Genomic DNA, 23314 nt, shown 5'->3' with positions numbered 1-23314 from the left:
TTCATAATCCTGGTGATTTCCTTTTGATCGGGATTATGAAACCAATCACGAATATCAAAAGCCACAGCTTAAAGCGGCAGCCGGAGCGGGGCCGGGACTCCCCGGGCCCCTCGGAGCCCCGGTGTCCCAGGGGACGGCAGCCCTGGCACCTCCAGGTAAGCGCTGCCCACCCGGGACCCTCGTCCTGCGTGTGGAGCCTCGGGGGGGCGGGATGGGGTGCGTGTCAGCAGGCACGTGTCGCACGCCGGGTTTAGGGGCAGGGAATGGGCATGGATGCACCCAGCTCGGCTCCCACCGCCCTCCTGTCTGGAAATGCCCCGGCCCTGGCTCGCCGTGGGTCCGAGCAGGATTTGGCACCCGGGCAGCAGAATTCAGCACAGCTGCAAAGGTGTGATGCTCGCAGGAAGGTGCCGAGAGCCGGCGGGTTTTGCTGCTGCTGAAATCCTGCCGGCCCCGGGAGCGCCGTCCCCATCCCGCGGGTGCGGGACAATCCGCTCCGTACCCGGGGCTGCCTCCGCCGCCTTCCCAGCCCGGAGCCCAGACAAAGGACATTCCTGGGACAGGGAACGGATCCCTCCGGCCCGAGCTGCTAGAGTTCCCCGGGGTCACCCCCTGTCCTGCGTGGCCCTGCGGGGACCGGGCGGTGCGGGCCGGCTTTGGCCGGGTGCCCCGGCCTGGGGTGCGCGGAGAGGAGGAGGAGGAGGAGGAGGAGGCCGGGGCGGGAGGCAGGGCCAGCCACGGCCCCACAGCCCAGCCAAGCGGCTGAGCTCGGGCTCGGCTGGAGGGGCCGGGATTTGCTGGTTTGGCCGTTTTTTTTTTTTAATTTCTTTTTTTTCCCCTCCCCTGCTTCCTTTCCTTCTTCCGCTTTCTTCTCCCTCTTCCCAGCCCTCTCCCGATGCTGCTCCGGGGGTAAGGACAGCCCCCGCACCCCGCCCGCGGCCCCGTCCCGCTCAGCCCGGGGCAGTGCGGGGCTGCGGGGCGCCGATGGGGCCCGGGGGTGTCACGGCGATGCTCCTGCATTCCCGGCCACGGGGGAGGCTCCTCCGGGGGTACCGGCGGGGACAGGATGCTCCCGGCTGGGTGCGGGAGGGCAGCGGCACCGGGTGTCACCGGGACGCGAGGCGGGTCCGGACCAGTGCCACGTGTGGCCCCGGGGGCCGGGGCGGAGCAGGGGCTGGCGTCCGGCTGGTGGCACTTTCGGCGAGTTGTCGCCGGGAGGGATTTCTGTTCTGCGGAGCTTTGGGGCCCTGGTTTAGCTCAGAAAGTGTCAATTCCCTCCGGGTCTTCTTGCTGGGTGTCCCTGGGCGCCTGGAACAGTGTGGGTGGGCACCGCGCTCCTGCCCAGCCCGTGGCCACCCGCTCTGGGGAACCACCGACCCCGCAGTGCTGCCCCATCGCTCCTGCTCCCCAGAGATGCTTGGCAGAGTGCCGGTGCTCCGGGTGGCCTCGTGCCGTGTCACCTCCTTGTCCCCTTCCCCTCCAGGCACACGCCAGGGCAGGTGGGGTGATGCCCTTGGTGAAGGCACCCGGGTGGGTGCTGCGATGGCAGCGCAGGGGTCACTCCCTGGTTTTATCCCTCAGGACTCATGGAGCGGAGCCCTCCCGCTGAGGGGTCACTCCCTGGTTTTATCCCTCAGGACTCATGGAGCGGAGCCCTCCCGCTGAGGGGTCACTCCCTGGTTTTATCCCGCAGGACTCATGGAGCGCAGCCCTCCCGCTGAGGCCCGGCGCCTGCCGCGGCCCCCCAAGCCGCACAGTGCCCCGCCGGAGCGCCCCGAGCCCGCCCGCGGCCCCCACGCTGTCCTGGAGGGCAAGGTGAAGGCGCTGAAGGAGAAGCGGGGCGGGCGGCCCGGCACCCCCGCGGCCGCCCCCGAGCGCCCCTCGCCCAAGAAGCCGCGGCCCCGGCGGGGGAAGGCGGCGGCGGAGGGGGCGGCGGTGGAGCCGCGGGCGCAGCTCCGCACCTACCTGACGGACGGGCTGCTGGATGGAGCGGAGCCCGTGGCCCCGGGCAGCCCCCCGGCACCCCGCGCCTCTATCCCGGGGCTCTGGAGGGTCCCGGCAGGCCCCGAGCTCCCGGACGCGGGCAGCAGGTCCTGGCGCTCCGCATCTCTCCGTGAGAGACCCTCCCTGGATGACGAGGGCCGGACCTCCCTGCGGGACTGGGGGCGTCCCTCTGTGTCCCCCCCCGCGGCGGAGAGCTGGGAGAGGCTCTCGCTGGCTGAGCGGGTGGAGAGGAACCGGCGGCTGCTGCAGGAGGTGCTGGGCCTTACCGCACCTGGTGTGTATTTTGGGAAGGTGGTGGCTCTTTGGGGACAGCTGGGGGAAGTGGGAAGGAAAGCCTTTGTGGTGATGGGAGTGCTCAGGGGCAGCCTCCAGTCTCCCACTCTGCGGGTGCAGCTCCCTGCTGCCTCACACCCCTGGGTTGTCCCATCCCCTTCTCGGTATGTAGCAAATGCTCACGAGATGCTCTGGGTGAATGCTCTGGGTCAGTACCCTCTGGTGTCCCAGTGAGGAATTTCACTGCTAAAAGCAAGACCAAGAAACTCAATTTTGGGGACACACCAGGTCTCTGGGCATTACTGACCCTTTGCAACCTGCCACCAGAAAAGATGATTAATTTATCCTTTGATAGCCCCCATGGCCCCATCCCCATAGTCCTACAGCAACACCCAGGTGCTGTTGTCCCATATTCCATTTCTTTGGGATCTCCCAGAGCCAAACTCGTGGGAGAGCCCTGCGGGGGGTGTTGGGATGGGATACATGGGGCATGCTGTCAAGGGGATGGGGGCTGCCATCCATCCAAGCTAATGCTTTTCCCTGTCCTGCATTTCAGAGATGCCAGCAAGTGATGGGGACTGGGACTCGGGGGTGTCACTGCAGGATGCTGAGGGCTGCAGGTAGGTCAGTCCCTGTGTGGCAGAAATGGACATTTCTCTCTTTCCCCCTTTCCAGTCTTGTATTTTAACTGCACCCTTTGAAGCAGCTCCAGGGAAAGGCTGTGGGGCAGGTGGTGAAGGAGTGTGCCTGGGCCCCGAGGATGCTTTGGTGTGACAAGGGACAGGAGCTGGGTGTCCTCCTGGTGTCTGAGCACAGGACACCAGGACAGGAAGGGAAGTGGGGAAGAAGATGGGACAGAAATTTGCTCCAGGTGCTTAAGAGGATCGAGGCGGCAGGAGTGTGTAATCTTGTTGGACTAATGAAAAACCTTAGAGGTATGGACTAAAAATAAGGAGGTGACATAGGCAGGTGAGAGGCTGGGGGCTGCACAGGGTAGAAGAGTCAGTAGGGAAAGCTCTCCTCCAGTATTGTGGTCGCTGGTTCTGTTTGCTCTGCTCTGGCAGCTGGATCAGCGATGGGGGTGCAAGGCAGAGCTGGGGGTGCAGCACCTCCTGTGGCCAGAGCAGCCAAAGCCTGGGGGAAGCCTGGGCCTCCCATGGTGCTGCTATGGGTGCCAGCGTGTGTCCACTGTGCTGCACTGAAGAGGTTAAGGCCAGGCTTGCCGAAGAGACTGCCTGAGCTGATTATTTTAATCAGGAGGATTAGAGCCATGACCAACCGGGAAGGCAGCGCTGCAGCAGGGAGAGCTGACAGGTCCCTCACCCTGCAGTCAGACAGGGCTGGGGGTGTGGGGAAAGACCCCCCTGCAGGCAAGGGAAGGCAGCAAGTCAATCAGGTCAGGGGGTCACCCCAAAGCTACCTGCCTCCCCACCGCCGCGGGATTTACACCGCGGGGATGGGAAGCAGCGCCTGCCCCCGTTTCCCCATCCACCTCCGGGATGGCCGTGCACAAAGCGCTGCCTGGGCTGAGCCCGTGCCCGAGCTGTGTGGCTGCTGAGCTGCCCCCGCAGTCTCACCCGCCGCCGGGGGACGCGGGGTGCCCGCCCGACCATGAATGGCGGCCGAACCCCGTTTTCCCTGGGCAGAGCAGCCTCGTCGTCACTGTTAAAGCACGTCTAATCCCTGTTATTTTTTCCTAATCCCGCTCCCCGCTGGGGCCGCAGGGCCTTTGTCGGCGGGCAGGAGCTCGAGTTGAGCCCGCGGCACGAGCAGGCCAAGCAGCTGCTGCAGCGCGCCCGCATGAAGGCTCGGACGAACCCGCTGCGCGCCAGCCACGACATCCTGCTGCTGCCCGCCGGCCCGCAGCCCAGGTCAGTGCCCTCCCTGCCCGCCGCCGCGGCTGGCACAGCCACAGCCGCGTGTGCGGAGCTCTGGTGTGCAGGCACGCGTGTGGAGCCGGCATCTGACCGTACCCGGGGTGCGCCCGGCCCCTTCGCAGCGCGGTGTTTGGGAGGCGTTCGGTTGATTGTGTTTTGTGATCGCACGGTGGGATCGGTGCTGGGAGGGCAGCGGTTCCCAGCTGAGGGTGAATGTTTTCCCGGGAGAGAATCGCTGCTGGAGGCTGGACCGCAGCGGCGTCTCGCCATGTGTGCCAGGTCATGTGCGGTGTGGTGTTCCTGGAATGATTAACCGCACACCTCGGGGCAGGGAAGGGGCGATGGAGGTCGAGCCACGGCAGCAGGAAGGTGCCGCAGCCTCTCCGGGTTTCAGCTTCAGGCGGGAGGGAAGCGGGGCTGTCCACACCCGGGGAGCACCGGGCGGACTTTCCTCCTTGCCCCTTCCCTTGCCCTGGGTTTTCCCCCTGCCGCCCTGCGTCCCCCGGGTTGCCGAGCAGCCCCTGCAGCTCGCCTGCGTCCGTCTGTCTGTCCCCATGGCAGGGAGCCCAGCGGGAGGCCCAGCGTCGCCCCGCGGGACGGCGGGAGCCTGAGCGACTCGTCCAGCGGGGACTCGAGCTGCGGGCGGCCGCGGCGGCCGCGGGGACCGTCCCCGTCCCGCGTCCGCTTCGAGGACGAGTCGGCCCGGGACGCCGAGGTGCGGTACCTGGAGCGGCTGCAGCTGCGGCAGCGGCGGGCGCTGGGCTCGGCGCTCCCCTCGCCGGAGCCGGCCGGCAGCAGGCAGCCCGGGGACGGCGCTGGCCAGCCCAAAGCCCGCAGTGGCGACCTCGTGGCCGGGGGCAAGTGCAGCGCCTGCGGCTCCTTCCTTGGTGCTGCCGCCGGCCGGGGCGCGGCCACGCAAGCAGCCCCCGACGTGGCCAAAAGTAGCCCTGCGGCACAAAGAAGCGTCCCAGGGGATAGCAGAGGGCTGAGCATTGCCCAGACAGAGCCTAAAATCAGGCCTCTGGGTCCCGGAGGGTCCCCGCTGTGGATCCTGCCCTCCCGGCAGCGCATCCACACCGAGAAGATCAAGGAGACCTACATCGGCGATGTCACCTACATTGACGAGGTGGACTCGGCCCTGGAGAGCACCGACACCTCCGACGGCTGCCGGACGGACAGCGAGGAGGCAGGACCCCGCAGCCCCCACCTGCGGGGGCACCGGGACCCGCGGGCTCGCGGGCACAGAACTCCCCGCGCTGCCCTGCAGCCGGAGGCGAGGGCCAGGAAAGGGATCTGTGTGGCCAGCGGTGGCCCCGAGGACGGGGACTCGGGTCCGGGGCCTGTTTGTCCCCCAGCACCAGGAAGAACTAGCAGCCGGGAAGATGGAGAACCCCATCGACATCTGGGGGACAGCAAGGGAGTGGGAAACAGAGCTCACGCCCTGCAGCAGCCCAGTGAGCCCCTGCAGCCTTCCTCGCAGCTGAGGACCAGCACCCCCATTCCCGGCACGCACGTCCCTGCTCCCCCTCCTACCAAGAAAGCCTGTGCCCCGGTGCCTTGCAGGAAAGCCCTGTTCTCCAGCAGCAGCCACCAGGCATCGAGCCAAGGAGTCCGTGGCCCGCAGCCGGATGCTGGCAGCGCCACTCCGCCGCCGCCCGGGGGCACGGCGGGGCCGGCCGAGCGGCGGGGTCCCTGCAGCCCCAGGTGGCTCCCGGGGAGCCCCCTCCGTGCCTTGTCCACCAACAATTGCAACAACACCCACGGGCAGAACGCCCCGGTGACGGGCAGAGGTAAGGGACCCATGCATAGGGGGCTGGGGTGTCCCCAATGAAACAGGTGTGTGACTGTCTCTGTGGTTCCAGGTTCACTGTCACACCCCGCTGCTGGCCCTGTCACCCCCGTGCCCTCAGAGGCCGCTCAGGCTGCCGAGGAAGGTGCTGGCATGCCGGGAGCGCAGCCGCAGCAGCAGCCAGCTGGGAGCACAGCACACGGGTGAGTGAGCGCGGCGGCCATGGCATCCCACACCCTGCAGCCTGGGCATCCCTCCCGGGCACTGCAGGCTGAGCTCCCTGGCTCCAAAAACCTCCCAGAAACCACAATATGGGGGTTACAATGTGCCCGTGTGTTGCTGTGGTTTTGGGGGAGCTGCATTTCCCCACATCTGGTTCTGCCAGGGCTGTTAGAGCAGATGTGACAGAGGTGTTCTGCTGGTGTCGGGTTCTCCCCATTTGAGGAAAATCAGTTGCCCTGGGGCAAGTTCGATCCTGCCAGCCCTGTGTCTGGCGCTGCATGTCTCAGCCTGGCAGGACAGTTCCAAGGTGGTGCTGGGTCCTCTGAGCCCATTGGCAGGATGTGATCCCTGAGAGGTGTTAAACCCCTGAAAAAATGGAGAAAACAGGGAAGGAGCCCTTTGAGTCACTCTGAATAGTGAGAAACTTGTGTGCTGGGTCACTGCTGTGGGGAGGCAGCTGTCCCTGATCTCACTGTGCACCCCGATTGCACTGTGCACCCCCATCTCACTGTGCTGCAGCTCTTCAGGCTGCCAAGGCAGATGCAGGATGCACCCCAAGCCCAGAGGCAGCTGCAGGTCCTGCTGCTGCCCCAGGCAGGCTGTGTGTGACCATCATGCGTCTCCACCCAGGGAGCCGGGACGGCCAGTGAGCCGCAAGGGCAGCAGCGCCTCGGCGTCGGGGCTGAAGAAGCTCCTGTGCAGCCTGAGCCAGAGCACCAAGCAGCGCCTGGGCCGCTTCCGCTGTTACAGCATGGAGCAGCTCCCGGCGCCCGGCGGCTCCCCGCCAGCCGGCCCTGGCATCAAGAAGTCACCATCCCTGCAGTCCCTGCAGCTGGTGAGCTTGGACATTGCCCCGTGTGGGAAATGGGGATGGCGCAAGGATGCTGGGATGAAGTATTGCCGAGTATGGATTTGTGGCTCAGGTGGTCCTGGAGGGGCGTGGGGGGATGTGCCACCCCAAAGCTGCTGGGTTTGAAAAGCTTGGAGCCGACTGGGAAGTGGAAGGGGGAAGGAGGGAGAGAGGGGTGGTAGTGAAGTGCAGGTATGCTTGTTCGTCCTCAGCAGTAAGATGGGGAGTGCTTCAGGGCAGTGGGATATCCCAATTTCCTCCACTCTCTCAGCCCATCAGTGGGTGGAGCACTGCGGTGCTGCATAGTGTTTGTCCCCATCTCAGCCAGGCGTTTCTCCCCAGGTGTCACCCTTCTGCCAGCCCCAAAAAGCTGCCTCTATCCAGAGCCTGCATCCCCAGCTGGGCAAGGCACGCCGTGCCAGCACCTACCTCCTGCCACAGACCACGCCTGACAGGTAGGATGGGCCTGGCATATCCAGGAGGGCTGTTCATGGGATGTCATGGTGGCTCATTGCAGGTCTCCAGCAGCTTCCCTTGTCCCCACAGGAAGGGGGGCGCAGGGCCGCAGCGCTCGCTGAGCGTGGAGGACATCGGGGCGCCCGGCCAGCTGCGCGCGGTGGGGCGCGTGGTCGAGGTCTTCCCTGATGGTACCAGCCAGCTGGAGCTGCAGCGACCGCCCCACGGTGCCTTCGGCTTCTCCGTCACCTCCGGCCACGGCCGGCCTGACACAGGTACTGTGGGATCATCCCAAAGCTTTGGCACACCACGGTCCCTCCGTGGTGGCTCTCATTCCACCTCGGGGGTTGCTCATTGCTGCTGAGCCCCAGAGAGGTGATGGGGGTGGGGGGACGCTGCCCTGTGTACACACAGCCCGTGCCAAAGGCCGTTTATCCCGGGTTTGTTTCTGTGCAGCCCCGGGCTCTCACCCACCCTCCGTTCCCTCCGCAGGTGTCTACGTGCAGGAGATGGCGGATGCCGGCACAGCCAAGCTCTACGCGGGGCTCCTGGGCGTGGGGGACGAGATCCTGCAGGTGAACGGCGCGGCCGTCTCGGGGCTGGGGCTGGCCCGCATCCGGCAGCTGCTGCTCCAGGCGGACAGCCTGTCCCTGCGCGTGCTCCGGCACCGCCCCGCGCCGCGATAGCCCCGGCACGGCTCCTGGCGGGAGGAGGAGGATGTCCCGGCCATGGGAGAGGGACGGTCTCCCAGGGATGTCCCGGGATGCTGCAGAATGGCACGGCATGGACCAAGCTGCCTCACAGCGTCAGGACCTGCCCAGCTCAGCTGCAGCGGGGGCAGGTGGCTCTCCTTGTCCTCCTGGGAGAGAATGTGGGACCAAGGACCCCCCAGAGTCTCCAGGAGCTGCCCAAGTGTGGGGGACAAGGGACAGCCTGGCCCCAGCAGATATGGATGGGTCTGTCCTGCTGGGCACTGGGGTGACCAGCATGGGGACACTCCATCTCTGTGATCCCTGGAGACAGAGGGGGCTTCCTGCCAGCACTGCCACCTTGTGCTGGAGGGCTGGTCAGGTCCTTTTAAATTATTTCAAACTGAAACACAAAAATACACCTCTGCAATAACAAAACAATGCCCTTGGCTTGTGGCGTGGAGGAGCTGGGGTGGTGCTTGCCACCTTTGCTGCTTGTTTTCCCGTGGTCCTGTTGCTCCACCAGCCACCTCCTGACTGTGCTGCTGGAGGGGCCCTGGGCACCTGGAGGGGCTGAGCTGCCTGCAGGGCTCCCTGGGGATTTTAAGGGGTTCTTTCTTCCAGCCATGGAAGGCAAAACACGTCCTTGAAGTGTCTCCAGCAGCAGTGGCCCTCTGCGGGTGGTGCCCCACATCTGGGCACAGCTGCCCACAATGTTGAGGTGACCTCAGGAACTGCAGATGCTGCTTGTATCTCAAAAACCAGGATGGTGATGCCTGGCAAATGCTGGTGGGAGAGCTTTTCCCACTCCCTGGTGCTAGGAGACCCCCAGCTTGTCCCGGGAGCAAGAGTCAGGCAAGAAGGAGTGGAGATCTGCGCTGCTGCACCTTTATTTAGTGTTAAAGGGAGGGGCACCACCAGCGACAGAAAAGCAAATGTATACGGGAAAGGGATCAGAGACACTCGGGTGGCTTGTGGTGATAGCAGCTGGGCCACCCCCTGGACTACCAAAGGAGTGGTCCTGCATGGGAGTCATTCCCGAAGGATGCACAACCAGCGGGGATCAGAGGTATGCAAACAGCATCCGGCAGCGAGCCCCGCTCCCTGCCCAGACCCGCGCTCCTGGGATCCTGCTCCTGGAGAGGCACGGACCCCTGGAGTGGCACAGACACTGCTACAGCCGGCCTGGGAAGCAGACACCACTGTTCCCTGCAGGGATGCTCTGCAAGGACAAGGAGCCACTCCAATCACGAGCGCGGGTGGGTGCCGAGGCACACGTGTGCGTTACTGAGGAGCGCCCGGGCGGGCGGGGAGGCTCCGGCCCCGCCCGGCTGCGGAAGGCACGGAGCCGCGGCTGTGCATCCAGCGCCTGCGGGAGGGACAGGGGGACACGCAGACCTCGCAGGGAGCCACGAAACCGGGGGGGAGGAGTGTTCAGTCCCGGAGGTAAAGCCATCCGGTGGGGGGGGGATGATTTTGGGGGTGCTTTGCAATTTCAGCAAAAGTCTTTGCGTCAGTGCCAATTAAGTCCCTCCCCAGCCCCATCTGGGAGCCATAAGCCAGCCTGTGCTGAGTCTTTTCATGTCTGCGACTTAAAATATGGGATCAAGATTGGAGTAAGAAACTATTTTTGCTTTCTTTCAAGAGTCAGCCCCCATCCCAAAAATTGGTGCTTGCAGCACAGCCCCTCTGCCTGTTCCTCCACAGTGACACTGCCCAGGTGAGCTTTTTTCACCACATTTTTGGTATTGCCCACCTGGTTACTCCACGTTTCCTGTAGGGAATCTGACACTGCTGAGACAACTCGAGTGACAGACAACTGGGAGGTAACAAAAGGACTGGAAAGGAAACATGATCTAACTTTGAATCTCCTACCTTTTGGTTGCTTACAATGGAGGTGTCCAAAAAAAAGCGGTTGGGAAAAATTAAGACATCCTATTTACAAGTTCATATACACTTAAAATACATCACTGAGCACTGTTCCTCTGATCATGCGTGTCAAGCACCCGCAGAGAGAATGTGGCTCCAATGGTCATCAAAAAAATCTTTAAAGGTTTTTGTTTTTTTTCCTTAAGAAAAATAAGTTATTTTAGACCTGACAAATCACTTGCCAAAGGGAAGCAGCTGTTAAACAGAAGCAGTGACTCAGTTATACAAGGGCAAAGAAAGCATCAGTCAATGAGCTTTAGAGGCTTGTATAATGAGGGAGGCAAGTTTAAAAGCTTCAAGACTCTCCCTCTCTGGCTCAGGGCGGATTGCCAGCGCTCAGTGTGCAGCACCCCAGGTTTAAAGCTCTGGAGTGTCTAATGGGGCCTGGGTGGCCGACAGCAGGACATGAGCAGGACCCTACAGCTCTGCCCAGTGTAGAGGGTAGGAAAGCTCTGGTAGGACTCACCGTGCTCTCTTGGCAGTGAATTGGTGCTACAGAGCCGCCCACAGGAGGCAGGGAGGGGCAGGGGGAGCAGGGCCAGGACTCCCCTCCCTTGCCGTGGCTTGGGGGGTTTCACCCTTCCCAGTAATGCTTGAGGCTGGCACTGGCACTGCAGTGTGTAATGCTCAGTGAATTCAGTAATTCCTCCCTCTATCCCATCCTCCCCAGGGCTCACTGCTCTGTGCCCGCCTCCCACCGGCTCCTACCTGCACCGGGTGGAAGCGCGGGGCTCAGGTCCCCCTCCAGCTCCACGGAGCCAGACCCGGAGCCCAGATTGCACCGCAGCAGGGGAGGAGGCAGCTCCAGTCTCCACCCCCTCTCCCCGCGGCCCGGGGAGGTGCCGGCGCAGCCGGGCCGCAGTCCTTGGAGGAGGATGGTGGGAGCTGGGTGCAGGTGTTCCTGCCGGGGATCTCTGGGGGCGGACGGAAACGGGGAGAGTTTCACTTCCCCGTGCTGCGGGGGCGAGGGGGCGGGGAGGGGGCGTCCCAGGAAGTTCAGTTTTTGTCATCACAGGACGAAAAACAGGATGAGCACCACTAGCAAGATGACGAAGAGGACAACAATTGCACACCACTGCCGTCGATCTGGAAAGAAAAGGAAGCATCAGTCTTCCTGCTTTAGTGGAGAAGGAAAGTTGGGGGAGCATTCTTCATGTAACTGTGAGGAACCAAATTCAAGCTTAAGCCACAAAAAGCCAAAATAACAGTTCCTGTGGGAGAAAGGCTGTGGCTCTGTATATTGCAGTGAGACATTCTCCTTCAGGATACACTGGGGTTTGGGAACAGCTGTGGGAATTCTGAGGCTTTTTCCCAACCAAGTTCAAATATCTTTGAAAAGCTGGCTCAAAAGCAATTGGGAGGAACAAGCAGAGAGCTGCTGTGTTTGCTGTTCATTCATGGAGTAATCTGTTTGCCAGAGCAACAAGAAGGGATCCGGTGAAAGCTGCCCTGAGGAGCTCTGCCAGGAAGAGATTGTGGCGGCTTCCCTTAGGACAGGGCCAGGAATCAGGTTTCCCTGGACATCTTTGCACCTCATTGGCTCAACATCTCTGAGAGCCGCTGTCTGCCCCCTGAGATGATGATGCAGCAGTGGGGACAGGGCTGCTGGCAGCCCCTCAACTCCTAGGCACAGCAACTACCCCAGAAAGAGCCCTCCCACTCTCCCTGGCCTAGGAGATTCCAGCAAAAAATGCTCTTTCACAACACTCAGAAACACTCTGCAGAGATCCATGGGTTGTCCCAGAGGAAGGGGCAGAGATACGGGGTTCACCCGTGGTTGTGCTGCTGCTGAGCTGCTGGTGACCCAAAGTGCACTGTCAGCACTCCAAGTGGTCTCTCTAGGGCTGTAATCCAGTACCTCATAAATCCCTGGGACAGCCTAATCCTGCAGAGCAGGAGTGCTTTTCCTCCTGACAGGCTGCTGCCTTCCAAGGTCCAGAGCAGCCAGGGGAGAGGGGTGCTGTAGGCGGCGCTGCCGGGCGCGGTGCCAGGCTCGGAGGCAGCCGGCAGTGCGGGACTTCCCGGCAGCCAGGCCGGGCTTCCTGTCTGCTCTGCCCGCCGGCCCCCGGCTCCAGGCACAGCCTTATAAGGACTGTTCTGTGGGCTCAGCACGGAATTCAGCTCTTTCCATGAGATGGACAACAGGCCTGCTGGCGCCAGCAGCCCCAGGGCAGGTGGGATTTGGGAAGGGGATTGCCGCAGGCATTCTGGTGCGGGGGAAGCCACACACGGTGGCCGGTGTTTAATGGCACCTTGACAGCTTTTGTTCCACAGGCAGCCCGGGAAACTGCAGCAGAGCAGGAGGCTGCAGAGCTTCCCCTCCCACCAGCTAGAGGGGGATTTTCCCAGCAGTAGCAGCATAAATAGAAAGGCATCTGTAAATAAAACAAAGGCAAGGGACCGGCAGCAGAGCAGTGTCTGGGCAGGAGCAGCTGCCGGGCTTGGAAGCCTTCCCCTTCTTTCAAGAACTGAGAGCTGCTCCCTCCCCTTGGCTGGGTGGGAGCGCAGTGTTCCAGCCTGAAGATCCAAAGGCTTGTCTCTCCCTTTCCAGGACTGGCTCCCACTTCCCAGGACCTACCACTCGTCATGTGAGACACTTTGGCGAGCTTCTTCATGACATTGTCAAGGCGCGACTGAGTGCTGTCCAACTCGTGGGAGAAGTCATCCAGCATCCTGAGGACACAGAAGCAGAGCACTGGTCAGCATGTGGCACATCCCCTGGGGATTCTGCACACGCTCACACACATGGATCAAAACACTGATGTGAGCACAATATCACCTTGGCAGACAAAATTAATGTGGCCTCCTCTCCTGGAAGCACCCAAGGGAGGGGAAGAACCTGCTGGAACAGCAGCTCTGCTTTGGTGGGAAGTAACTCAGGATTCCTCCCTGTGTGTTTGTGGCTGAACTCTACACACATCTGCAAGGTGAGGAGTGTGTGTGGGGGGCTTCCTCCTTACAAAAGGGAAGTCTCATTTTTAACCTGTGATTAGCAGAGACCAGTTAGATCTATGTGTCAGCTTGGACTTTAAATCTCTTTTCTTGTTCAGGGCTTGCAGTTTAAAGTAAAATCTTGTTTCAGTCATGCATCAAGTGGGAATGAGATCTGCAGTTGCTTTTAAGGTGCTTTTCAAGCTCTGCATGGAAGTTACCTTTTTACTTCCTCCACGCAGTGACTGTAATGAATCTGAAAACCTTCCTGAATCCATGCTTTGTCAATGCCAGTGCTCATCCAGAGTCAAGGTACCAATGCAATTGTCTCCAGCCAGTGGGACTTCAAAGCATAATGTATTTAAAAGGACATACTCCTTCATTTGGAGTGCCAGGGCACTTGTTAAACCTTCATTCAGTGGGGAAAACCTCACTGTGGTAATTACAAGCTAATCTAGCAAGCACTGATGGCTTGTGTGATGATCTAGAAACAGACACACCATGTCAGTCTCCTCTGTGAGAGCAGAGGATTCTCATGCTGCACCATTTCACACAGGAGAGAGGTGGAAAGTTCTTTCTCTCCATCAAAGACGAAATCACTTCACAAGGGACATGGCACTCCAGACTCTTACCAGCCAAACAAGGAGGGGTTTTAGGCATGAATCCTTCAAGCCTTTCTGGAAGCATAGCTGTTAGCCTGCACAACTGGGAACTTGTTTGCAAAGGACAAGAACTGGGAAAGAAATCTAATTTATATGTAAATGGATGGATGCAAAATGACTTTGTGAGCTGCCCTTTAACCCTTTGCGTGGGTGAGGGTTATTTTTAACTTCAGTGATGAAAAGGAGCTCTGTGCTGTATGTTTCAGAGCAGAGCTAAGAGCTCCTGGCCCCAGCAGTTGTCCAGGGGCAGCACAAAGCCCTGTAGAGTGAGAAGTGGCCTGCATCTGCATTACACAGCACCTCCCTCCCTATCTGCTGGCTGCCTGTGGGGGAGCAGGTGAAAAGGAGAGGAGGAAAGGGAAGATGGCAGCTAAGCCTGCCCTAGATCAGGCTTCTAAAGGAAGGAGGTTGCAGTTCGATCCTTGCAGACTGCAGTACAAAATGCTTTCCATAGGCTGGCAGGGAGAGGCTGCCTGAGGGACCAGTGAATTCCAGGCTCCACCAGAGGCAGAGACAGGTGTGTGAAGACACCCAGCCATGCTGCAGCCAGCCCTGTGCCAGGTTTCTGCTGCCATGTCTCACACTTACACTGCTTGCTCTTCCAGCTCCCCACCAATGCGCTGGGACATGTTCTTCAGCACCCCAATGCTGCCAGAGACCAGCTCCAACTGCTCATCCTGCTGCTCCACAATCAACTGAAGGAGAAGAGAAGGGAAATGGGCAATTACAGACCTGCTGCCTGCAGCCCATCCAGGGCACAAGCACTTGTTGCTCAGCCAACATCAGCTGTGAGGCCTGGGTTCAGACCTAAGCCACCAGGAATGAGGAGCACGTTCCTAAGAAATGCCAGAGAGGGGACAACCAGGGGAAAGCCTCCATGGCATGGCATCCCCATGGCACAGCAGGCTGCAGCCTCCAGACATCCCTGCAAATCCAGCCTCAGCTCATCCATGCTGTATGCACAGCTAAAAGTGACTTAGGAAAGCTCCAAGGGCTGGTCATCAAACCCTTGGCAAGGTAAACAGGCCAGGGAGGCACACTGTGCCTGGGAAATGCCACCTGGAATGTGCTGCAGCCAACACGGGGTTAATGCAAGCAGAAGGCTGTTGCAGCTTCTACAGCTAAAAATAGCCAGCCTGGCTCTGGATGTGCCAAAGGAATAAGTCTGCTCCTGCTTTAAGTCGTTTTCAGGGCAGAGTCACGCTAAGGATTAGCTTTACCCTAGTTACCTATTTCTGAAGCTATTTATCTCCCTGCAGTCAGTAGGTAAAATGTGTCTGGAAGCTGAGGTGGCATCACGGGTCAGGTGTTTTAGCAGAGTTTGCCACCTCCAAGTCACTGCCTGTGTCAAGGCCCTGTAGTTCTCCAGTGTGTGCCTGGCCTGGGCACTTCTCCAGGCAAACTCCCCTGTCAGCTGGGAAGTGCCTCACCAGGGGTTCTCCCAAGCCCTCACACAGCCTCTCTCACTAATCTCACAAAAGCAGGAAAAGGAAGCAGGCGCGTGCTCCTGCTCCCAGCCTGTTCTGAGGGGAGATGCACACAAACACCACCAAATATTTTTTAACCACAGGAAGTTGCATAAGACAAACAGGTTCTTTTCTTTTTGCAGCATTTTCACTCTTCCAAGAATTTCAGTACTATTAAATCTTAAGAGTGCTACATCTTCCAGATTGTACTGACTGCCTCCTAAACCCAGAAGAAGCCCCACGCCTCCAGGGTTAAAACCTTTGTGCTGAGATCACCCAAAGCTGTGCTACACAGGAAATGCATGCACAGACAAAAGCCACAAGCAAAGAGGAGGACTGTCAGCCTCCTAGAGCCAGACCAGCCCCCTGGCACCCATTTGGCAAGCAAAGCTATTTAGTCTGTGATGCCAGCTGCCTTACCTGTTGTTGAGCTTGCTGCTCCTCGATGAAATGTGAATTTGCTAATTGCAGCTCCCGGTCCAGACGGCTGTATTTGTCAGGTCCAGAGCTCCAACTCTGACTCCCACTCTCTCCCAGGAGTGCCTAAACAGATACAGAGAGCTCTTAGCAACACCCTTGTGTCTGCTCACAGCCTCACAGGGTGAGGTGGGAAGGCAGACAAGGCAACACTCGTGTACATACGCACACAGCATCCCTTTCCTCCTGCTCTGTTGCTACTCAGCCAAAGTGCTGTCATGAACTAAACCAACACAGAGCCAAAATGCCAGCCTGGGAAGCCTCTGCAGCCTGGAATTGCAGAGATGCCTCTCCAGCAGCAGGAGAGCTGGAGTGTGGCCGACTGACAGTGTGCAGGAGGCCTGCACAGCACAAAGGACTGGCAGAGGCCTGCTCAAGAGGCAGCACTGTGTGCTAGGACATGTGAGCTGGGAAGTGTTGGGATATATTGTGTTAACAGATGCACAGCCCCAACTGAGCACTCTGCTGCTAATGACAGAGGCTTAAGAGGGTCTGGATAAAGTACTTAACCAGTTGAGTTGACAGTAAAATAATGCAAAATATGACCAGAGTTTATGTTCTATGATCCAAGCTGCCTGTCCCTCCAGCAGGCTCTTCAGCTGCCAGCATACAAAGTCACTCTTGCTTCCTGCCCTACAACCTGAACAGAGAAGCTTGTGCAAAGCCTGCAGAGGTGTGGCCTTCCAGCCAAATGTCTGGTCCTTGAAAGGGAAATAATCCAAGCTACAGATGCTGAGAATGAACATGATCTGCAGCTGAGGAACTACACCCTGCACCACTAGGGAAGGGTTAGGGACTCTGCCCTCCAGTGTGGAAGCCAGGCTGACTTGTAACAAGGCAATCCTGCAGCTCCTGGTTGTGGGCAGGATGGAATAACTGAATATTTGTCAAGAACAGCAAGACAATGACCAGGCTGCTCTGTCAGGTTTAAAGCAAGATAGTCTCTACAGTTCATCTCACAAGGTTCAAAGGAGAGGTGGGGAAAGCTGACAGACTGACCATGGAGGAAGCCAACAGGACATCTGGCTTTGTGGGCCCTCGAGACACTAAACAAGCTCCTGGTCCCTCCAGGTTGTGGCATTTTATTTAATGCAGTGCACTAGCTTTGCCTGCAGCTTCAGGGCCTGTTTGCCAGCCTGGGCTGTGAGGATCAGGTCACTGCTAGCCAGCCCCTCAGACACAAAGGCCAGCATAAGCCTTGCAATCTGGAATGAAGGAAGGGGCTGGGAAGGGAAAGGAAGGCAGCAAGGGGAAGTCAGTTTTCCTGACCAGATGTTGCTGCCTGAACTGGACCATATGGTCTCCTGCAGCTATCAGGAAACTCATGCAAAAGAAAGCAGCAAATCGCTACAGACTTATTTGAGCAAGGGTGTCAGGGACTTTGCTGCTGGGAGTGTTTGCCAAGCACATTAATTAACCCTATGACAAGCTCAGGAATGAGTTCTGTGCTTCTCAGTTTGTTGTTTTTGTCATGTGTGGTAAGGTTGATGCAGTACAAACAATTAACTGTATGAAGCACACATCAGCTTTTACTGTGGGTCAGCTCCAGTATCTCCTTACAGCCTCCCCATCAGCCAGAAAGGAGCCAGGAAAGCTGCATCTATTTCTATTCCTTAGATTACAAGTGCAGACAACATGAGACTCCTCAAGCTCCTTCCATCTTCTTACATGGCTATTACCAGCAGCAGCTGCATGAAAGGATATTGCACCATCTTGGCTCCTAAATCCAGCAGAGAGCAGGATTACATTCATTGACATGGATTCTGAGCTGGTTCCCCCCCACGAGGAGGAGGAGGAGGAGGGAGATTTCCCTTTCCATGGGATGGTGCAATGCTGACAGTTGTAAACAACCAGCTCTGAAGATAGACACAGATGGTGAGTGCTGACTTACTGCTCTGAGAGAGGCTTAGGAGAGGCTGGCAGCAACATGCCTGTGAGAAGCAGCTCTCCCAGGGCAGCCAAATGGACACAGCTCAGACACAGCCTGGCTGCAGCATGTGAGCCCCTTCCCACACCACAGCTCTGTCAGGGGAGGAACTCCAGACAGGATATACAGTGCAGCAGATACACATTGCCCGTTTCTGCTTCTCACCTGCCTGTTTTTTCTTTCAGCCAGTGCTTGCATGGAAGAGTTTGACATCTGATCCTTCATGTCCTGTTCAATAAAAGAAGCAGCATGTGAGCATTGGATTGGAGGTGACAGGCAGATTCGGGGTGCTACAGGGTTGTCTATACCCAGGTAGGCTCTAAGAGGGGGAGTGAGGGAAGGGAGATTTTCTTTGAAAACCCACATTTTAGAAGAGTCTGGAAACATACTGTAGGAAGTTTCATTGTTATACTAATACTGGAATCAACAGCATTGGGATATTTTGAAAATACTCTTCATTTACTACTCATTTTGCTCCACTACAACCAGAACCACTTTGATTTGTATGATAAACTAATGTTCTTGTTGACAGAGGGTAAGGAAGTGTTTGTCAAGGCCTTAAAGCCTATAACCTCCTGTGCTTCATTCCCAACTGCATCTGGTTTTTTTATTCCATAGTATGAAGTCCATAGATTTCCTGTCCTGTGGCCACCCTCTCTGACTGTGTCAATGTTCCCTCCTACCAATTATTTTTTGCTGTGGAGTTCCTGCAGATCACTAATCACAGCAAGCTCCCCATCACAATGTAATAAAGCCTAGTTTTCATAAATTAGCAAATAGTCAATGTCATCTGGCAGAGACTGATCCACTACCAGAGTTCTGATGCCACTAGAGCATTCAGATGTGTTTTACTGTTCAGAGATGTGCAACACATCACCAAAGAGTACCACCACATCCCACTTGGGTAACTCTCACTGGCTGCAGCACATCACAAATTTCCCTGGAAACCTGGAAGTCAGCTGCACAGGGCTACTTACAAATTTCATTTCCCAGTGGGAGACACTGCTCCAAAACACATTAGCCAGCATTTTTCAGCCAGGAGAAAAGGACCAGAGAGGAAACTTGCTGGATCTTGCTCATTAGGGAGTGGACTACACTGAGGGCAAGGCAGCAAGCATATGCCTGCTACCTGGGGCCAGCATGGTTTTGGGATCAGTTCCCAGGCAGCAAGCCTTAGGAATGGCACCCAGACTGCAGGACTGCAGGTAGGGTAACAGGCTTGCTGCCAGCCACACCAGTGCATTCCGTGGAGCAGGAACATCACAGTCATGAGAGGCAGCAGAAACTCAGTGTAGCTATTAATAGACAGAAAACTTCGTAACTAGCAGTTTGTTACCAAGCAGTGAAGTTTTTGGAAAGATGTTTCTTCTCTATTTGTTACCACCAAGTTGTTAAAATCCCCTTTTTGCTTCTCAAGTGTAAGCTTAAACTAAAAAAAAAAAATCTTCCTCAAGTTAAAAATAAATCCAGTGGTTGTTTGGACTGTTTTGCAGGGGTAGGAAGTTGAAGTCACCATGTCAATAACACCAGGCTTTAACCATCTGTCAGTGCTCCAAGTGGTCTCCCTGTTACTGAAAACCAGTGCTACGAATGGCTGGGACATTTCCCTCAACTCTGAAGGGAGGCCCCACACTGCAGCTGGGTCTTCACTCTTGCTCCTGTTACCACAGGCTCCCTGTCCCAACAGCTCACTGTTGTGAGAGCAGTGTGAAGACTTCAAGAGTCTGCAGCTTAAAAGGGGGAAATTCCATGGGCCACCTGCACTCCCAAACCCTTCTGGGCAGCTCCAGGAGGGAATGCAGGGGGAAGAGGAGGAAACCTGAGACTCACAGGTAGCAGGTTTATTCTCTGCTCTCCAGCCCACCACAGAACTTTCCTTTTTTATCCACCCAATGCCCCCCACGCCTTGCCCAGGGCAGGTTCCTTACCCTGACCACCTGCCGTGTGCTGGTGATGAAGGCTTTGCGGATTCCCAGCTCTGTGGCATCGAGGTTGAATTTCCTTGGGTTTGCCTCGACAATGCCTGGGCACCGAGTCAAGGAGTCCCCAGAAGCAGTGCTGGGTACAAATGGATCCACAAACCCCTGTGCCTGCCAAGTGGCCACTGTGTTGTGCCTGTTCCCAAAATCTGATTAGCAAAGTACAGCATGCTGGATGGAAAAGGAGGCATGGCAGGAATGTGCTGTGCAGCTCATGCATACATGCAAGGTTTCTCTTTTCTACTTTTGTTTTTTTTTTTTTGGTTCTGTGATGCTGTGCAGCATTTTCAGGAGCGCTCAGAGGAACACAAGGGAAAAGGAGTATTTCTGGAAGCCAGCCTAGAGAATGAACTGACTCCACAGAAATCCAGATTCACACAACACAATGGGCTTGCTAGAACAAAGCATCTTAGAATATACCTTGCAAAAAAGGGAGACGAAAAGGCAAAAGGAGAATCCTTGACTTAATTTCTCATTTGCAATTTGGGAAAAGCCGATGTGAACGCAAAATGCAATCCCAAACAATTCTAATTTTTGCAAAGAGCAACAATCACTGGGACTTGGCTATTTAGTACAACTTGGGAACTGCAACTACCTCCAGAGGGCCACAAGAAAGGATATTAATGGTTTCATCCAAGTCTTCCAGGTCCCACTCGATGCTCCGCAGGTTGTTCCTGAGCTCATTAGTGGTCCAGTCGATTTCTTCTCTTGTGGCGATGGAGGGATCTTGCAAGAGCTCTGTCCACCTCTGGAAGAGCCCCTGGGCAGTGTTCACAGCTTTCTGCACCTCCCTGCAGCCAGTAGGAGAGTGAAGAGAAGCCAAGAATTACCATCAGCTGCCCTGCAGCAGTGACACAAGGGCAGCCTGTGTCCAGCTGAGCAGGGATGTCACAGCTTACTCCCAAACACCTTTCCTTCCAACAACTTTGTGTTTATTTTATAAAATAAGGATGTGCCCTGTATCTTGCTGCAGCGTGAAGTTATTCATGAAGGGACCTATTTCTTCAGGGGAAGCAGCTGAGTGTCACCCAGGCAAGCCAAGGCAGAGGGGCTGAGCTCTTTGGCAATCCATGCTTTTCATTCCTCTCTCAACAGTTTTCCTCTCAAGGCCCTTAACTACCCATGTAAGATACCCCAAGGGCACACAGCATTACAGGAACTGTCCCCACACCACAGCCAGGCAGATTGTTGAGTGCAGCACTGTTTATTTTAATTCAGCATCTAAAAAAATACACAGCCCTACTATGCTGGCTTAGGAAACACAAGGTTTTTCTGCTGCTCTAAGCTCTTTTGGAGACAAGTGCATTCACAGCAGGGGAAGGCACTGCTGACAGCTCTGGTTTGGGGCAAGCAGGTTTGTAAATTTGGGTTACAGACTCTCAGTGTGGTTATCTGCATTTACAACCTCTGTAGTCCCGAGCTGTGAACTGCTCCTCCAGGTTTGCAGGGAGCTGGGATTAGGAAGTGAGACACACAATATGAGCTTGCACACAATGGCCAGGTGTTTCACCCCATGAAGGAAAGCAGGGGAGGTGCAGGCCAGATGAACTGAGGTGCCAGCACTGCAGCTCTCTCAGTTCCACCAGGGCCTGAAGTGCTCCAGCTGCTGTCTAAGCTGCTGTTTCTCAGCACTCTGATGCCTGCCCCTCCTGTCCCTGCACGCCTACGGCTCAGGTCTGCCACGCTGAGTGCCCTAAAGCCAGCAGCCTGCACTGAGGATCTGGAAAACTTCATTCCTTCCTCTACTTGCCAGCACAAGTTTTGGGTTAGTTTGTTTTTTGATTTTTTTTTTTCATCTGAGCACACTTGTGGAAGTACCCAGCAGGAAGAATATAAAGCAGAGCTGGATGTCCTCTGATGGGAGGAGTTACAGACACCAAGAAAGCAAACTAGTTAATTCCAGTGGGTACACCACCACCAGCCCCTCTGCCCGGCCAGGTAATAATTAACTCAGGGAGGGGCAGGACATCCCTTTTCCCCTCCCTGCCCTTCCCTGCACGCTGGGGGAACATCTCTGGAAAGTTTGACAGGACGTTCACTCCCCACCCATGGCGACTCCCACACTTTCCTCGTGGAATGAGTTCAGCCTGGGAGAGGGATCCACTTTCCCTGGCTGCACCACTATCCCTTCCCACACTTCTTGTTCTCACAGGGCTTTTCCAAACACCCCACCAGGAGCCCCTCAGGGCTGTTTCACTCTGACACCGGGCAGAAGATCAGCCCCCAGCACAAGCTGAAGGTGGCCCGAGGGCAGTGTTGAGTGACTGAGCTGCTCTTACAGAACTGCTGGGGTTGGAACTGTCCTCTGTGGACCATCCAGTCCAAAACCCCTGTAAAGGCACTGTCATCTAGAGCACAGGACACAGGGATACCTCCAGATGGGTTTGGAATGTCTCCAGCAAACTCCACGACCTCCCTAGGAAACCTTTTCCAGGGCAGTTCCCAAGGCATCGTTGTAAAGAAAGTTCAACTCAACGTTGAGGTAGAACTTCTTGTGTTTTAGTTTAGGGCAATTGCTACTCGTCCTGTTGCTGCAAATGGTCTCACACCATCCTCCTGACACCCCTCAGAGATCTTTATATGCATTGATAAAATCCCCTCTCAGTCTCCTCTGGACTGAACAGACCCAGCTCCTCCCGTCTCCTCACCAGAGAGATGCTCCAGATCCCAAATCATTGCTGTGGCCTCCACTGGACTCTCTCCGGTAGCTCCAACAGAGCTCCTTTCACCCCATTAATGACAATTTTCCTTTGGCCACCTTTACCCGGCATTTCCCAGCGTTCAGGCCCTTCTCCGCAGGCTTTCTCTCACGCCCATTGTTTTCCCCACAGCTGGCTGCCTGCTCCTCTCCACCTTTCCCCGCAGTCTCCAGCCGGGAGCCCCCAGCCCCGCTCTGCCCGCAGCACCTGCAGCCGAGGCTGCTCCCCTCACGGAGCCCGGCCAGGCCCGGCCGCGGCCCGGCACCTGCCCGCCTCACCCCATCGCCTCCGCCGCCGCCGGACAGGCCCCGGGCCCGCGCTCAGCCCCTCAGCAGCACGGGGGGGCCTGGCCGCCATTTCCCACCCTCCCCACAGACCCCCGCCCGCTGCTCGCCCCTCGCTCCGCGGGCCTCCCGCGCTGCGGGCCGGCCGTGCCCGCCCCCCTCGGCTCTCGGACCGTCGCTCTCCCCGCGGCCCGGAGCCCCGAGCGCGGCGCTCACCCCTTCACCACGAAGAAGGGGTCCTCCATCGACATGGCGCTGCCGCCGCCTCACGCCACGGCCGCCGCCAGGCCACGCCCCCTCCATCAGACCACGCCCCTCACGCAACGCCCTCCGCCGGCCACGCCCACGCCGCGCTCATAAGGGGCGTGGCTGGCTGACGTCATCGCGTCATGGCGGCAGCGGAGCGCCCACGGATTCTCTGGGCAATCGGTGCCGGTGGTCACTCGTGCAATGAAGTTTTTCCTTATCTTATGTAGGTTATAAAATAATTCGTGTTGGTTTGTAATTAATGTGAAATAAATCATGTTTGTATAAATAATAAGGAAACTTCAGAACGTAAAGCTGCAGAAGGAGGAACAGGGGTTGCTTCATTGCAACACTGCAGCTGCCAACAAAAGCTGAAGAACCTAAATTAGCAAATTAATAGAAGTGGCTCGGGCAGAGATAGCCCCTTCAGAAACTGTCCCGGGAATACCCAAGCGATGAACACCCGACAATTCTCGATAATCAAGATAACCGGAGTCGTCAGGGAAAAAACTACATCTTAATGCCTGGTTCCCCTAAAACAAAATCTGCATTCA

The 23314-nt window shown here is 57.4% G+C and overlaps 2 protein-coding genes and 1 long non-coding RNA gene across 3 annotated transcripts; 2 read left to right on the top strand and 1 right to left on the bottom strand.

The window, feature by feature from the left end:
- The first annotated feature begins 637 nt into the window (after positions 1–637).
- On the top strand, positions 638–8726 carry KIAA1614. Its single transcript, XM_079313874.1, has 9 exons — positions 638–2278; positions 2834–2897; positions 4002–4148; positions 4716–5944; positions 6017–6146; positions 6796–7000; positions 7358–7470; positions 7562–7746; positions 7964–8726. Exons 1-9 carry the CDS (start codon positions 1699–1701, stop codon positions 8155–8157), a joined length of 2847 nt encoding a protein of 948 aa, XP_079170000.1. The 5' UTR covers positions 638–1698; the 3' UTR covers positions 8158–8726.
- Positions 8727–9998: 1272 nt separating this feature from the next.
- Positions 9999–22837, bottom strand: STX6 (syntaxin 6). Its single transcript, XM_079313715.1, has 8 exons — positions 22731–22837; positions 20141–20322; positions 19481–19575; positions 17718–17780; positions 15569–15691; positions 14271–14377; positions 12668–12762; positions 9999–11175 (listed from the first exon to the last, which is right to left on the bottom strand). The coding sequence occupies exons 1-8, from the start codon at positions 22763–22765 to the stop codon at positions 11099–11101; spliced, it is 777 nt and encodes a 258-aa protein (XP_079169841.1). The 5' UTR covers positions 22766–22837; the 3' UTR covers positions 9999–11098.
- LOC306805682 lies at positions 12769–14418 on the top strand. The gene is made up of 3 exons (XR_013775264.1): positions 12769–13016; positions 14137–14199; positions 14288–14418. It is a non-coding gene; the product is annotated as an uncharacterized lncRNA (long non-coding RNA).
- Positions 22838–23314: the final 477 nt, after the last annotated feature.

Source organism: Erithacus rubecula, assembly GCF_903797595.1.
Source record: "Erithacus rubecula genome assembly, chromosome: 10".
Classification (NCBI taxonomy): Eukaryota; Metazoa; Chordata; class Aves; order Passeriformes; family Muscicapidae; genus Erithacus; species Erithacus rubecula.
Note: the sequence above shows the minus strand (reverse complement) of the source record. Positions and strands in the feature narration are given on the sequence as shown.